The 16,861-nt window shown below is 41.5% G+C and overlaps 1 protein-coding gene across 1 annotated transcript; it reads left to right on the forward strand.

The window, feature by feature from the left end:
- The first annotated feature begins 1,779 nt into the window (after window positions 1-1,779).
- On the forward strand, window positions 1,780-14,984 carry LOC106591219 (clarin-3-like). The gene is made up of 3 exons (XM_045701145.2): window positions 1,780-2,386; window positions 9,750-9,935; window positions 11,527-14,984. The coding sequence occupies exons 1-3, from the start codon at window positions 2,155-2,157 to the stop codon at window positions 11,802-11,804; spliced, it is 696 nt and encodes a 231-aa protein (XP_045557101.1). The 5' UTR covers window positions 1,780-2,154; the 3' UTR covers window positions 11,805-14,984.
- The last annotated feature ends 1,877 nt before the right edge of the window (window positions 14,985-16,861 follow it).

Genomic DNA, 16,861 nt, shown 5'->3' on the forward strand with positions numbered 1-16,861 from the left:
CAAACCATGGTTGATCACATGGTCCACCACAGTCGCCCGAATTTCATCAGAGATTACTTTCCTTGTTCTTGGTCTTCCTCCTTCCTCCTTCATCCTTCCTCCTTCCTTTGCACATGTGAAAAGTGAAAGTGATGAATTGGTAATTGAGCCTAGCTTGTTGAACAGTGTTTCTTTTCATTTCAACACAAGATATTTTAGTTGTGAAGGTCGTGCCAAAGGAAGAGAATTGTGTGTTGAGTTTTGCCAAATGTTTGTTATAGAATTGCAATCTGAGTGTAGAGCAAAACCATGTGCCAGTAGTACTGTAGATCTGGTGTCTGGTTCATCACACCAGCCAGTACCGCTTTCTGTGGTGCCTGGAAACATAACAATACAGACAAACTAGCAATGCACGTTGATAATGATAGCTATAAAATAACATTAGAATTCAATTCAAATAACATTAGAATTCAATTCAAATGAAATTAGAATTCAATTCATATAACATTAGAATTCAATTCATATAACATTAGAATTCAATTCATATAACATTAGAATTCAATTCAAATAACATTAGAATTAAATTCATATAACACTAGAATTCAATTCAAATAACATTCGAATTCAATTCAAATAACATTAGAATTCAATTCAAATAACATTAGAATTCAATTCATATAACATTAGAATTCAATTCATATAACATCAGAATTCAATTCAAATAACATTTGAATTCAATTCATATAACATTAGAATTAAATTAAAATAACATTACAATGTTACATTATGCCTTTAGGTCTTTGTCTATCTGTTACGGTGTGTAGCCTGTCCATGACATGCTGATCACTCTCAACTACTGTAGTGGGAAGAGCAAATCATTAATCTGCTTTGTTTTATGGCATCATTTAGCTTCAGTTGTTTCCAGAGGAGGACTTTGGATCCATGCGGAAAACGTCATTTTGTTCGTTCAACACTACGTACATAGGGGAGGTACTGAAAAGAATTCGGACAGTAAAACATGTTTTTTTATCATATGATGGCCTTCATAGTGTCTCTGATGTTCTGATTGGCTGTGTCTGTTGCTGTATGTTGCTGTGTGTGTGTGTGTGTTGCTGTGTGTGTGTGTGTGTGTTACTAGTGACTACTCTGTATCTTGTACAGGTACATAATGCCAATATTGTCTAACGAAGCAGTAAGACCTGAGGGGGTGTGGTATATGGCCAATATATCACGGCTGAGGACTGTTCTTAAACACAACGCAACACGGAGTGCCTGTATACACCCGTTAGCCATGGTATATTGGCCATATACCACAAACCCCCGAGGTGCCTTATTGCTATTATAAATTGGTTACCAACGTAATTAGAACAGTAAAAAATACATGTTTTATCATAGCCGTGGTATACGGTCTGATATACCACGGCTGTCAGCCAATCAGCATTCAGGGCTGGAACCACCTAGTTTGTAATAACAATTAGAGACTGATATTGACTCTCCTATCTGGTTAAAGACATGTATGATGCTTACTGAAGGTGTGCTGTAGCTTACCAACAATTATTTATGTGGAATAAACGCTAGATCCTTATTCCTTCATTTGGAACAAACTACGTCACATGCTGACCTCAGTCCTCAGGTATATTTATTCCCCCTTGGTATTAATCAGATGCCTCTCCCGTTTACGATGTTTGGGAATACACTATCAACTCTATGACAACCATCTCTCTCTCTCTCTTCCCCTGACTAAAGTTCACCCTCCTAATCAAGAGGTGTTTTATAACCTACAGGCTAGTCACGCCTGTTCTCTCAGTGGACTGTATGTCCTGTCCTCTCCTCAGACCGTCACGCCTGTCCTCTCCTCAGACCGTCACGCCTGTCCTGTCCTCAGACCGTCACGCCTGTCCTGTCCTCAGACCGTCACGCCTGTCCTGTCCTCAGACCGTCACACCTGTCCTCTCAGTGGACTGTAAGTCCTGTCCTGTCCTCAGACCGTCACACCTGTCCTCTCAGTGGACTGTAAGTCCTGTCCTGTCTTTGGGACACCAGAAGGGTAGATGGTTATAGCCTACTCTGCTATTGAAGCTGATTTGGAGAGTTACAGAACCAATAAGGGTTTGACGTCTTCATCGTCTTCCTCTTCATCTTCTTCTTCATCGGTGTGGCTGGAATACTGTGACAATGCCCTCCACCAAGAAGGCTCTGCATTTTTTTGGTAGCGCGCAGGCTACTGCGGTGTCCGTGGCGATTTTAGGTTATGGGATGTCGACAGAATGGGCCGTTTCCAAAATGAGTTGCTCTAAAACTGGAAACGATTTCACCAACGGCTCTGCCATTGTATTGTATGAGCTTTTCAATGGCTTTATCACCAGAGGATCTTGTCCAGTGTTTGGAGGTTATAAAACATTCCAAGGTATATTTACTCATGTTCTACTACTGTCCCTAAACGTGTGCAGAAAGGTGCTGTGTTAAAGATCTAGAACAATAATTTTGACGTCGTACTGTAATAATGCAACAATGTAAGAGGACTTGGTATATACCCTTAACCTGTGTACTCCTAACCCTAACCTGTATATTCCTAACCCTAACCTGTATACTCCTAACCCTAACCTGTATTTTCCTAACCCTAACCTGTATACTCCTAACCCTAACCTGTATACTCCTAACCCTAACCTGTATACTCCTAACCTGTATACTCCTAACCCTAACCTGTATACTCCTAACCCTAACCTATATACTCCTAACCTGTACACTCCTAACCCTAACCTGTATACTACTAACCCTAACTTGTATATTCCTAACCCTAACCTGTATACTCCTAACCCTAACCTGAATACTCCTAACCTGTATACTCCTAACCCTAACCTGTTTACTCCTAACCCTAACCTGTATACTCCTAACCCTAACCTGTATACCCCTAACCCTATCCTGTATACTTCTAACCCTAACCTGTATACTCCTAACCTGTATACGCCTAACCCTAACCTATATACTCCTAACCTGTATACTCCTAACCCTACCTATATACTCCTAACCCTAACCTATATACTCCTAACCCTAACCGGTATACTCCTAACCCTAACCTATATACTCCTAACCCTAACCTATATACTCCTAACCTGTATACTCCTAACCTATATACTCCTAACCCTAACCTATATACTCCTAACCCTAACCTGTATACTCCTAACCTGTATACTCCTAACCCTAACCTGTATACTCCTAACCCTAACCTGTATACTCCTAACCCTAACCTGTATACTCCTCCAGTATGTGTTGATGTCATTTCACAGGATTTGTTTTTGGATGGAAACTGTAGAGATCGGTAAGAAATGGCGCTTCTGTAGTCAAATATCTTCCTCATGCTTTTTTGGGGTTGGGGGGGGAGTGTGGGGGACCGCAAGTCGTTATTTTTGCGGTTTTACCCAAAGTCGACCCTTAAAGTAACTGTCCAGTTTTTCCAGATTTCTATGAAATATGACCTGTAATTAATTACGAGGTAAATAGTTTTCCTTCCAAAAATGTTTCGCTAAGTATGTTAAAAAGCATATTTTCTGTGTTGGAATGGTATGGGCGTACCCCAACAGCAGAACGGTGTGGGCGTACCCCAACAGCAGAACGGTGTGGGCGTACCCCAACAGCAGAACGATGGGGGCGTACCCCAACAGCAGAACGATGGGGGCGTACCCCAACAGCAGAACGGTGTGGGCGTACCCCAACAGCAGAACGATGGGGGCGTACCCCAACAGCAGAACGGTGGGGGCGTACCCCAACAGCAGAATGGTGGGGCGTACCCCAACAGCAGAACAGTGGGGGCGTACCCCAACAGCAGAACGGTGTGGGCATACCCCAACAGCAGAACGGTGGGGGCGTACCCCAACAGCAGAACGGTGGGGGCATACCCCAACAGCAGAACGGTGGGGGGCGTACCCCAACAGCAGAACGGTGGGGGCATACCCCAACAGCAGAACGGTGGGGGCGTACCCCAACAGCAGAACGGTGGGGGCGTACCACAACAGCAGAACGGTGGGGGCGTACCCCAACAGCAGAACGGTGGGGGCATACCCCAACAGCAGAATGGTGGGGGCGTACCCCAACAGCAGAACGGTGGGGGCGTACCACAACAGCAGAACGGTGGGGGCGTACCCCAACAGCAGAACGGTATACCGGTCATAAAAAGTATTAATAACAGTAGACCTCTGATTGGCCAGCTCATCCTCCTCAGCAGGAAGATTTTTTAAACCGTCTGTTTGAGATACAAGCCTTCCACTTATACTGTGTTTTCAAAATACCCCTCCAATTACGGGGGAGGACCCCCCCGGACCCCCATTTACAAAAAGGGTTGTCACGTATACTCCCTCTCCGGCGCTCAAGGTCATCAGGCTGCTCACTATTACTCACACCTGTCACCATCGTTACGGACCTCATCAGACTCACCTGGACTCAATCACCTGCCTGATTACCTTCCCTAAATATTTCACTCCCTTTGGTTCCTTCTACCTGATTATCTTCCCTAAATATGTCACTCCCTTTGGTTCCTTCTACCTGATTATCTTCCCTATATATGTCACTCCTTTTGGTTCCTTCTACCTGATTACCTTCCCTAAATATGTCACTCCCTTTTGTTCCTTCTACCTGATTACCTTCCCTAAATATGTCACTCCCTTTGGTTCCTTCTACCTGATTACCTTCCCTAAATATGTCACTCCCTTTTGTTCCTTCTACCTGATTACCTTCCCTAAATATGTCTGTCTCTTTGGTTCCTTCTACCTGATTACCTTCCCTAAATATGTCTGTCTCTTTGGTTCCTTCTACCTGATTACCTTCCCTAAATATGTCTGTCCCTTTGGTTCCTTCTACCTGATTACCTTCCCTATATATGTCAGTCTCTTTGGTTCCTTCTACCTGATTACCTTCCCTAAATATGTCACTCCCTTTGGTTCCTTCTACCTGATTACCTTCCCTAAATATGTCTGTCCCTTTGGTTCCTTCTACCTGATTACCTTCCCTAAATATGTCACTCCCTTTGGTTCCTTCTACCTGATTACCTTCCCTATATATGTCACTCCCTTTGGTTCCTTCTACCTGATCACCTTCCCTATATATGTCACTCCCTTTGGTTCCTTCTACCTGATTACCTTCCCTATATATGTCACTCCCTTTGGTTCCTTCTACCTGATTACCTTCCCTAAATATGTCACTCCCTTTGGTTCCTTCTACCTGATTACCTTCCCTATATATGTCACTCCCTTTGGTTCCTTCTACCTGATTACCTTCCCTAAATATTTCACTCCCTTTGGTTCCTTCTACCTGATTATCTTCCCTAAATATGTCACTCCCTTTGGTTCCTTCTACCTGATTATCTTCCCTATATATGTCACTCCTTTTGGTTCCTTCTACCTGATTACCTTCCCTAAATATGTCACTCCCTTTTGTTCCTTCTACCTGATTACCTTCCCTAAATATGTCACTCCCTTTGGTTCCTTCTACCTGATTACCTTCCCTAAATATGTCACTCCCTTTTGTTCCTTCTACCTGATTACCTTCCCTAAATATGTCTGTCTCTTTGGTTCCTTCTACCTGATTACCTTCCCTAAATATGTCTGTCTCTTTGGTTCCTTCTACCTGATTACCTTCCCTAAATATGTCTGTCCCTTTGGTTCCTTCTACCTGATTACCTTCCCTATATATGTCAGTCTCTTTGGTTCCTTCTACCTGATTACCTTCCCTAAATATGTCACTCCCTTTGGTTCCTTCTACCTGATTACCTTCCCTAAATATGTCTGTCCCTTTGGTTCCTTCTACCTGATTACCTTCCCTAAATATGTCACTCCCTTTGGTTCCTTCTACCTGATTACCTTCCCTATATATGTCACTCCCTTTGGTTCCTTCTACCTGATTACCTTCCCTATATATGTCACTCCCTTTGGTTCCTTCTACCTGATTACCTTCCCTATATATGTCACTCCCTTTGGTTCCTTCTACCTGATTACCTTCCCTATATATGTCACTCCCTTTGGTTCCTTCTACCTGATTACCTTCCCTATATATGTCACTCCCTTTGGTTCCTTCTACCTGATTACCTTCCCTAAATATGTCACTCCCTTTGGTTCCTTCTACCTGATTACCTTCCCTATATATGTCACTCCCTTTGGTTCCTTCTACCTGATTACCTTCCCTAAATATGTCACTCCCTTTGGTTCCTTCTACCTGATTACCTTCCCTAAATATGTCACTCCCTTTGGTTCCTTCTACCTGATTACCTTCCCTAAATATGTCACTCCCTTTGGTTCCTTCTACCTGATTACCTTCCCTATATATGTCACTCCCTTTGGTTCCTTCTACCTGATTACCTTCCCTATATATGTCACTCCCTTTGGTTCCTTCTACCTGATTACCTTCCCTATATATGTCACTCCCTTTGGTTCCTTCTACCTGATTACCTTCCCTATATATGTCACTCCCTTTGGTTCCTTCTACCTGATTACCTTCCCTATATATGTCACTCCCTTTGGTTCCTTCTACCTGATTACCTTCCCTATATATGTCACTCCCTTTGGTTCCTTCTACCTGATTACCTTCCCTAAATATGTCACTCCCTTTGGTTCCTTCTACCTGATTACCTTCCCTATATATGTCACTCCCTTTGGTTCCTTCTACCTGATTACCTTCCCTATATATGTCACTCCCTTTGGTTCCTTCTACCTGATTACCTTCCCTAAATATGTCACTCCCTTTGGTTCCTTCTACCTGATTACCTTCCCTATATATGTCACTCCCTTTGGTTCCTTCTACCTGATTACCTTCCCTATATATGTCAGTCTCTTTGGTTCCTTCTACCTGATTACCTTCCCTAAATATGTCACTCCCTTTGGTTCCTTCTACCTGATTACCTTCCCTATATATGTCAGTCCCTTTGGTTCCTTCTACCTGATTACCTTCCCTATATATGTCACTCCCTTTGGTTCCTTCTACCTGATTACCTTCCCTATATATGTCACTCCCTTTGGTTCCTTCTACCTGATTACCTTCCCTATATATGTCACTCCCTTTGGTTCCTTCTACCTGATTACCTTCCCTATATATGTCACTCCCTTTGGTTCCTTCTACCTGATTACCTTCCCTAAATATGTCACTCCCTTTGGTTCCTTCTACCTGATTACCTTCCCTATATATGTCATTCCCTTTGGTTCCTTCTACCTGATTACCTTCCCTATATATGTCACTCCCTTTGGTTCCTTCTACCTGATTACCTACCCTAAATATGTCACTCCCTTTGGTTCCTTCTACCTGATTACCTTCCCTAAATATGTCACTCCCTTTGGTTCCTTCTACCTGATTACCTTCCCTATATATGTCAGTCTCTTTGGTTCCTTCTACCTGATTACCTTCCCTAAATATGTCACTCCCTTTGGTTCCTTCTACCTGATTACCTTCCCTATATATGTCACTCCCTTTGGTTCCTTCTACCTGATTACCTTCCCTAAATATGTCACTCCCTTTGGTTCCTTCTACCTGATTACCTTCCCTAAATATGTCACTCCCTTTGGTTCCTTCTACCTGATTACCTTCCCTATATATGTCACTCCCTTTGGTTCCTTCTACCTGATTACCTTCCCTAAATATGTCACTCCCTTTGGTTCCTTCTACCTGATTACCTTCCCTAAATATGTCACTCCCTTTGGTTCCTTCTACCTGATTACCTTCCCTATATATGTCACTCCCTTTGGTTCCTTCTACCTGATTACCTTCCCTATATATGTCACTCCCTTTGGTTCCTTCTACCTGATTACCTTCCCTATATATGTCACTCCCTTTGGTTCCTTCTACCTGATTACCTTCCCTATATATGTCACTCCCTTTGGTTCCTTCTACCTGATTACCTTCCCTAAATATGTCACTCCCTTTGGTTCCTTCTACCTGATTACCTTCCCTATATATGTCACTCCCTTTGGTTCCTTCTACCTGATTACCTTCCCTATATATGTCACTCCCTTTGGTTCCTTCTACCTGATTACCTTCCCTAAATATGTCACTCCCTTTGGTTCCTTCTACCTGATTACCTTCCCTATATATGTCACTCCCTTTGGTTCCTTCTACCTGATTACCTTCCCTATATATGTCACTCCCTTTGGTTCCTTCTACCTGATTACCTTCCCTATATATGTCACTCCCTTTGGTTCCTTCTACCTGATTACCTTCCCTATATATGTCACTCCCTTTGGTTCCTTCTACCTGATTACCTTCCCTATATATGTCACTCCCTTTGGTTCCTTCTACCTGATTACCTTCCCTATATATGTCACTCCCTTTGGTTCCTTCTACCTGATTACCTTCCCTAAATATGTCACTCCCTTTGGTTCCTTCTACCTGATTACCTTCCCTATATATGTCACTCCCTTTGGTTCCTTCTACCTGATTACCTTCCCTATATATGTCACTCCCTTTGGTTCCTTCTACCTGATTACCTTCCCTATATATGTCACTCCCTTTGGTTCCTTCTACCTGATTACCTTCCCTATATATGTCAGTCTCTTTGGTTCCTTCTACCTGATTACCTTCCCTAAATATGTCACTCCCTTTGGTTCCTTCTACCTGATTACCTTCCCTATATATGTCACTCCCTTTGGTTCCTTCTACCTGATTACCTTCCCTAAATATGTCTGTCCCTTTGGTTCCTTCTACCTGATTACCTTCCCTAAATATGTCAGTCTCTTTGGTTCCTTCTACCTGATTACCTTCCCTATATATGTCACTCCCTTTGGTTCCTTCTACCTGATTACCTTCCCTAAATATGTCTGTCCCTTTGGTTCCTTCTACCTGATTACCTTCCCTAAATATGTCAGTCTCTTTGGTTCCTTCTACCTGATTACCTTCCCTATATATGTCACTCCCTTTGGTTCCTTCTACCTGATTACCTTCCCTATATATGTCAGTCTCTTTGGTTCTTTCCCCAGGCGTTGTTGTTTCTGTTTCATGTCTGTACGCTACTCGTGTTTCTTGTTTTGTTCCATGTTCATTTATTTATTTATTAAATTCTCTCCCCCAAACGTGCTTCCCGACTCCCAGCGTATACGTTACAAGGGTTCTTCAGCTGTGCCGATAGGGTAACCCTTTTTGGTTCCCGGTAGAACCCTTTTTGGTTCCATATAGAACTCTCTGTGGAAAGGGTTGTTCATAGAACCCAATAGGGTTCTAACTGGATGTCACGTTCATCGTAGGAAGGAGACCAAGACGCAGCGTGCGTATCGTTCCACATCTTTTATTTGAATGTGAAACTTAGCAAAACAAACAATAAACTATAAACAAAACACAAACATTGACGACAGAGGTGCAACATGCACTAACTCAAAATATTCTCCCATAAACACAGGAGGGAAAAACATCTGCTTAAATATGATCCCCAATTAGAGACAACGATGACCAGCTGCCTCTAATTGGGGATCATACAAAAATCCCAACATAGAAAAAAGAAACTAGAACCAAAACAACATAGAACATTTTAACTAGACAAAAAACCCCTGTCACACCCTGACCTACTCTACCATAGAAAAATACGAGCTCTCTATGGTCAGGACGTGACACTAGAACCAATAATGATTCTTCAAAGGGTTCTCCTATGAGGACAGCCGAAGAACCCTTTTAGGTTCTAGATAGAAAACTATTTAAAAACAAGATGTGCTAAAGATATCTATACCACAATTCCGCCCTTGGTGGAACTCCTCATAATACTAGTGTATATTCCTAACCTGACTGTTCTTGGTCTGCCTGTGTAGTGTTTGAGAAGTTGGCAGAGACAGGTGGAGCTCCTCAGATCCTCCATGGCATAGTGATCACCCTCCTGGCCCTGTGTCTGCTCTGCTCTGCTGGCAGCATCCTCATCACTCTGTACAACAGCGTCAGTAACCCCTACCAGACATACATGGGACCCATAGGGCTCTACACATGCAGCTCTGGCAGTGGTGAGATCAATATAGTTCACATCAATTCAATTCAATCAATCAAGCAAAAAAAGAGACCAGACCATCAGCGGCACACTATTAGATACCTGAAGGTTGTGTGTTCAAGCCCTATTTTGTCCCATATTGAAATACCTGAAGGTTGTGTGTTCAAGCCCTATTTAGTCCCATACGAAATACCTGAAGGTTGTGTGTTCAATCCCTATTTAGTCCCATATGAATACCTGAAGGTTGTGGGTTCAACCCATATTCAGTCCCATATGAAATACAAGAAGGTTGTGTTCAAGCACTATTTAGTCCCATATGAAATACCTGAAGGTTGTGGGTTCAATCCATATTCAGTCCCATATGAAATACCTGAAGGTTGTGTGTTCAAGCCCTATTTAGTCCCATATGAAATACCTGAAGGTTATGGGTTCAATCCATATTCAGTCCCATATGAAATACCTGAAGGTTGTGTTCAAGTCCTATTTATTCCCATATGAAATACCTGAAGGTTATGGGTTCAAGCCCTATTTAGTCCCATATGAAATACCTGAAGGTTATGGGTTCAAGCCCTATTTAGTCCCATATGAAATACCTGAAGGTTGTGTGTTCAAGCCCTATTTAGTCCCATATGAAATACCTGAAGGTTGTGTGTTCAAGCCCTATTTAGTCCCATATGAAATACCTGAAGGTTATGGGTTCAAGCCCTATTTAGTCCCATATGAAATACCTGAAGGTTGTGTGTTCAAGTCCTATTTAGTCGCATATGAATTACCTGAAGGTTGTGTGTTCAAGCCCTATTTAGTCCCATATGAAATACCTGAAGGTTGTGTGTTCAAGCCCTATTTAGTCCCATATGAAATACCTGAAGGTTATGGGTTCAAGCCCTATTTAGTCCCATATGAAATACCTGAAGGTTATGGGTTCAAGCCCTATTTAGTCCCATATGAAATACCTGAAGGTTATGGGATCAAGCCCTATTTAGTCCCATATGAAATACCTGAAGGTTATGGGTTCAAGCCCTATTTAGTCCCATATGAAATACCTGAAGGTTATGGGTTCAAGCCCTATTTAGTCCCATATGAAATACCTGAAGGTTGTGTGTTCAAGCCCTATGACCTAATTTTCACACTTTCTCTCCTCCTGACCTGCATCCCCCTCTCTCTGTGTACTGTATGAAAAAACATATTACACACTTATATGAAATGAATTAGTTCATTATATGATAAAAAAACAACTACATGGATTTCAGTAATGCGTTAAATAGATTGATAGACATGTTGGAACATGTTTTAACTCTTTGTGACTAAGTGAACAGGCTAGTAGTAGTAGTATTAATAGTAGTAGAACTAGTAGTAGTAGTACTAATAGTAGTAGTATTTATAGTAGTAGTAGTACTAATATGATGGAACATGTTTTAACTCTTTGTGACTAAGTTAACAGACTAGTAGTAGTACTAGTAGTAGTGGTAGTAGTAGTAGTAGTACTAGTAGTATTAATATGATGGAACATGTTTTAACTCTTTGTGACTAAGTTAACAGACTAGTAGTAGTACTAGTAGTAGTAGTACTAGTACTCTTTTTAACCTCCCTTTTGTTCTTTGCTCCAGCGTGCATCTCCTTCCTGGTGCTCATCCTGTACGTAGTAAATGTCCAACTGACCGAAATGTCTGAACACCTGGTTCAGAACGACGTGGGAAGTGATGTAGTATACCTGAAGGACAAGACCTCAGAGTTCCAGGTGGGATACTACCTGATGATCCCCTACATGGTGCTGAGTCTGCTAGCCATTCTGCTGGTCTACCTGTATGAACACGCTGCCTACACACACAGACAGGAGCAGCAGAGGCCCACGGAGGACGCTCCTAAAGAGATTATGATGTACTAATATATGTACACATCAGGACACAGATTCATATGATCCTGACTACAACATCTCCCTAACAGACTGACACAGACTGTGTTGAGTTGTAAAACTCAGTGTCCTGAAATGGGCTTGTAGGATCCAGTGCTGATCCAAGCCCTTATAACATATCTCACAGGCTTACATAATTAACTCAGATCACCTTGTTTCATTATTAGTACATTATTACCACATTACTACTACATTATCACTTCATTATTACTACATTACACCACATTATCACTACATTACTACTACATTATAAGTACATTATTACTACACTATTACCACACCATTCCTGCATTATCAAAACATTATTACTACATTATTACTACACCATCGCGGCGTTATTTCTACATTATCACATCATTATCGTCACATTATTACTACATTACACCACGTTATTACGACATTATTACAACATCACACCACATTATCACAACATTATCGCAACATTACACCACGTTATTACTGCATTATTACTACACCGTTACACCACATTATCACAGCATTATTACAACATTACACCACATTATTACTGCATTATCACGGCATTATTACCACACTATTGTAACATTATCCCAACATTATTACTTCATTACACCACATTATTACGACATTATCACAACAATATTACTACATTATTATGACATTATCACATCATTGTCGCCAAATTATTACTACATTACACCACATTATCGTCACATTATCACCACATCACACCACATTATTGCTGCATTATCACCACATCATCACTACACCATTACTGCATTATTACTACATTATCGCATCATTATCACCATATTATTACTACATTACGACACATTATCACAACATTATTCCTACATTATCACAACATTATTCCTACATTATTCCTACATTATCACAACATTATTCCTACATTATTCCCTGTTGCTTTCTGTTTATATATTTATGAATAGCTGACATTACAATCCAATTTAACTCAAATGCTTAAAAATGTACACTGCCTGCTTAATAAAATACTATAAGGTTAATGGTGTGTTTAGCTAAAAGCAGAAGAATACAGCAAGTTGATTACACTGCTATATAGTTGTTTTGTTGAATACTAGAAAACAATACATTGGTTTCCTCCATAAATACATCATAATATATATTCTCTAAAATGTCAATTCTAATAATAAACAGTGTGGATATTTTGGATTTCTCGTGAAGGCTTAAAGTGGTAATCTGCTATTCTAACAAATAACAAGCCTCCCAACCCCCAACCTTGATTTGTTTAAACTGCTGAAGATGGGGCTACAGGAATGTCACCCTCTCAAACTCATGGACAGAGCTTTGTATACAAGGACTGGCCATCCATGATATAGCCACCAGCACACCACCCTGCAGGCCACTGCTGGCTTGCTTCTGAAGCTAAGCAGGGTTGGTCCTGGATGGGCGACCAGATGCTGCTGGAAGTGGTGTTGGAGGGCCAGTAGGAGGCACCCTTTCCTTTAGTCAATAATTTTTTTTCTTCCAATTCCCCAGGGCTGTTATTGGGGACATTGCCCTGTGTAGGGTGCTGTCTTTCGAATGGGATGTTAAACAGGTGTCCTGACTCTGTGGTCACTAAAGATCCCATGGCACTCACACTATCCTGGCCACCTAGTCATCCCCAGCTTACAATTGGCTCATTCATCCCTGTAACTATTCCCCAGGTCGCTGCTGTAAATGAAAACGTGCACCCAGTCAACTTACCTGGTGGAATAATATCAAGTTTATAGTTTTAGAAATGTTTTAAGTCTATACAGCGTTAATTTACATTTACATTGTTTACAAAGAAATTGGTGAAACAAGCTGATATTGTGAATGCTGATGGGATACGACAGTTGAACTAAGCTCATGAAGCATCTAAGAGTTATGTTCCTCAAGAATCACTGGGTATACACTGCAGTGTACAAAACATTAAGAACACCTGCTCATTCCAATCTCAATATTAGGAATGTGTTCTTAATGTTTTGTACACTCCAGTGTATCGTTCATTTTAGGAATATGAATTCTTAAAGACCTCGATGCTGTAAAATACACTTTGACCTACATTAATCTATAGATTGAGTTCCTGTATCTGAGACGTCATTGGCATAGTTATCTAAATACATTTTTATCAGGCACTGACGTAGGTTAGAATTAAATGGCTGCGTTTACACAGGCAGCCCAATTCTGATCTTTTGAACAATCACATCAGGTCTTTTCACATCAGATATTAGTGAATTAGTGAAAAATAAATCAGAATTGTGCTGTCTGTGTAAAATGCAGCCTGTATAGCCTAGGTTACAGGAATGATTTCAGTCTCTCTCAAAATGTCTATGTGAGGAAGATACTGTATTTAGAGAATGGACCAAAAACACACAAACAAAGGACAGAAACACAACACATATGCTAAGAATCAATAAAGCCCAAATAACAGCTATAAACATTTATCTTCACGCCAAGTGAACGACGGCCTTGTTGTTCTGTCACTTGGGGGCAGCAACAATACAGTCCCCAATCTGTTCCACAGTGAGAATCAGTCAGAACTATGCCTCTCTGCTGCCACCTGTCTGTGGGACTGAGTATTGTTCTACAGTGAATATCCGGAGTATAACTCTCTGCTGCCACCTGTCTGTGAGACTGAGTATTGTTCTACAGTGAAAATCAGAACTATGCCTCTCTGCTGCCACCTGTCTGTGGGACTGAGTATTGTTCTACATTGAAAATCAGAAATATGACTCTCTGCTGCCATCTGTTTGTGAGACTGAGTATTGTTCTACATTGAAAATCAGAACTCTGCCTCTCTGCTGCCACCTGTCTGTGGGACTGAGTATTGTTCCACACAACATTTATAATCATTATCTTCACTTCAGCAGGTTGGGAAGCCAATGGTTTGTCTACCTTACACGTGGTCTTGTACTTCCTGATTTAACTCTTAGATGTTTTGCTTGCAGTGTCTAGCTGAAATACAGCCATATGTTTTGGTGAATCTGACAACCTGTTTTTGCTTGGAGTGTCTAGCTGAAATACAGCCATATGTTTTGGTGAATCTGACAACCTGTTTTTGCTTGGAGTGTCTAGCTGAAATAGACCCATATGTTTTGGTGAATCTGACAACCTGTTTATGCTTGGAGTGTCTAGCTGAAATACAGCCATATGTTTTGGTGAATCTGACCACTTGTTGAGTGTCTGTGAGATCCATTACAATGTTTGTGGAGCTTTTAAGAGTGTGCTGGGGGTTTCTTCCTTTCTATGGGTACCTTGCATTTAAAAAATGTTGCATTGAATTTGGCACAAGTATTGTACACTTCCACTCCAGAAAACCTCTAGTCCAGTCAGGAAGGTCTGCAGGAAATGTGTCATAGTTGATGAACAACCAGTGACACGGGACCTTGTCACACATCACACCGCCATTTTCCCATGACTGGAAAAGCACACCTCTGATGACATGTCTTGATACAGAGACGACAGACAGCTCTTTAAAGTTCACTCTTGCGTTTCATCTTAACCGGATCCAGTTTCCCCGATCCAAGGATCAGTATGGCACGGACAGCCTTGTTGAATGTTACGATCTTTAGAAATATAATCTTTATTCCTATTTTAATTCCCAATGTCAAGAAAGGAAAACAAAGAACACATGCACCCATACACAAATAAACAGTCTGTAGTTTACTGCCATGCTGAAGAGATTCCATACACACAGTCTGTAGTTTACTGCCACGCTGAAGAGATTCCATACACACAGTCTGTAGTTTACTGCCGTGCTGAAGAGATTCCATACACACAGTCTGTAGTTTACTGCCGTGCTGAAGAAATTCCATACACACAGTCTGTAGTTTACTGCCGTGCTGAAGAGATTCCATACACACAGTCTGTAGTTTACTGCCATGCTGAAGAGATTCCATACATACAGTCTGTAGTTTACTGCCACGCTGAACAGATTCCATACACACAGTCTGTAGTTTACTGCCGTGCTGAAAAGATTCCATACACACAGTCTGTAGTTTACTGCCATGCTGAAGAGATTCCATACACACAGTCTGTAGTTTACTGCCATGCTGAAGAGATTCCATACACACAGTCTGTAGTTTACTGCCATGCTGAAGAGATTCCATACACAAATACACAGTCGGTAGTTTACTGCCACGCTGAAGAGATTCCATACACACAGTCTGTAGTTTACTGCCGTGCTGAAGAGATTCCATACACACAGTCTGTAGTTTACTGCCGTGCTGAAGAAATTCCATACACACAGTCTGTAGTTTACTGCCGTGCTGAAGAGATTCCATACACACAGTCTGTAGTTTACTGCCATGCTGAAGAGATTCCATACATACAGTCTGTAGTTTACTGCCACGCTGAACAGATTCCATACACACAGTCTGTAGTTTACTGCCGTGCTGAAGAGATTCCATACACACAGTCTGTAGTTTACTGCCATGCTGAAGAGATTCCATACACACAGTCTGTAGTTTACTGCCATGCTGAAGAGATTCCATACACACAGTCTGTAGTTTACTGCCATGCTGAAGAGATTCCATACACAAATACACAGTCGGTAGTTTACTGCCACGCTGAAGAGATTCCATACACACAGTCTGTAGTTTACTGCCGTGCTGAAGAGATTCCATACACACAGTCTGTAGTTTACTGCCGTGCTGAAGAGATTCCATACACACAGTCTGTAGTTTACTGCCGTGCTGAAGAGATTCCATACACACAGTCTGTAGTTTACTGCCATGCTGAAGAGATTCCATACATACAGTCTGTAGTTTACTGCCACGCTGAACAGATTCCATACACACAGTCTGTAGTTTACTGCCACGCTGAAGAGATTCCATACACACAGTCTGTTGTTTACTGCCGTGCTGAAGCGATTCCATACACACAGTCTGTAGTTTACTGCCGTGCTGAAGAGATTCCATACACACAGTCTGTAGTTTACTGCCGTGCTGAAGAGATCCCATACACACAGTCTGTAGTTTACTGCCATGCTGAAGAGATTCCATACATACAGTCTGTAGTTTACTGCCACGCTGAAGAGATTCCAT

This window comes from Salmo salar, chromosome 18, assembly GCF_965601325.2.
Source record: "Salmo salar chromosome 18, fSalSal1, whole genome shotgun sequence".
Classification (NCBI taxonomy): domain Eukaryota; kingdom Metazoa; phylum Chordata; class Actinopteri; order Salmoniformes; family Salmonidae; genus Salmo; species Salmo salar.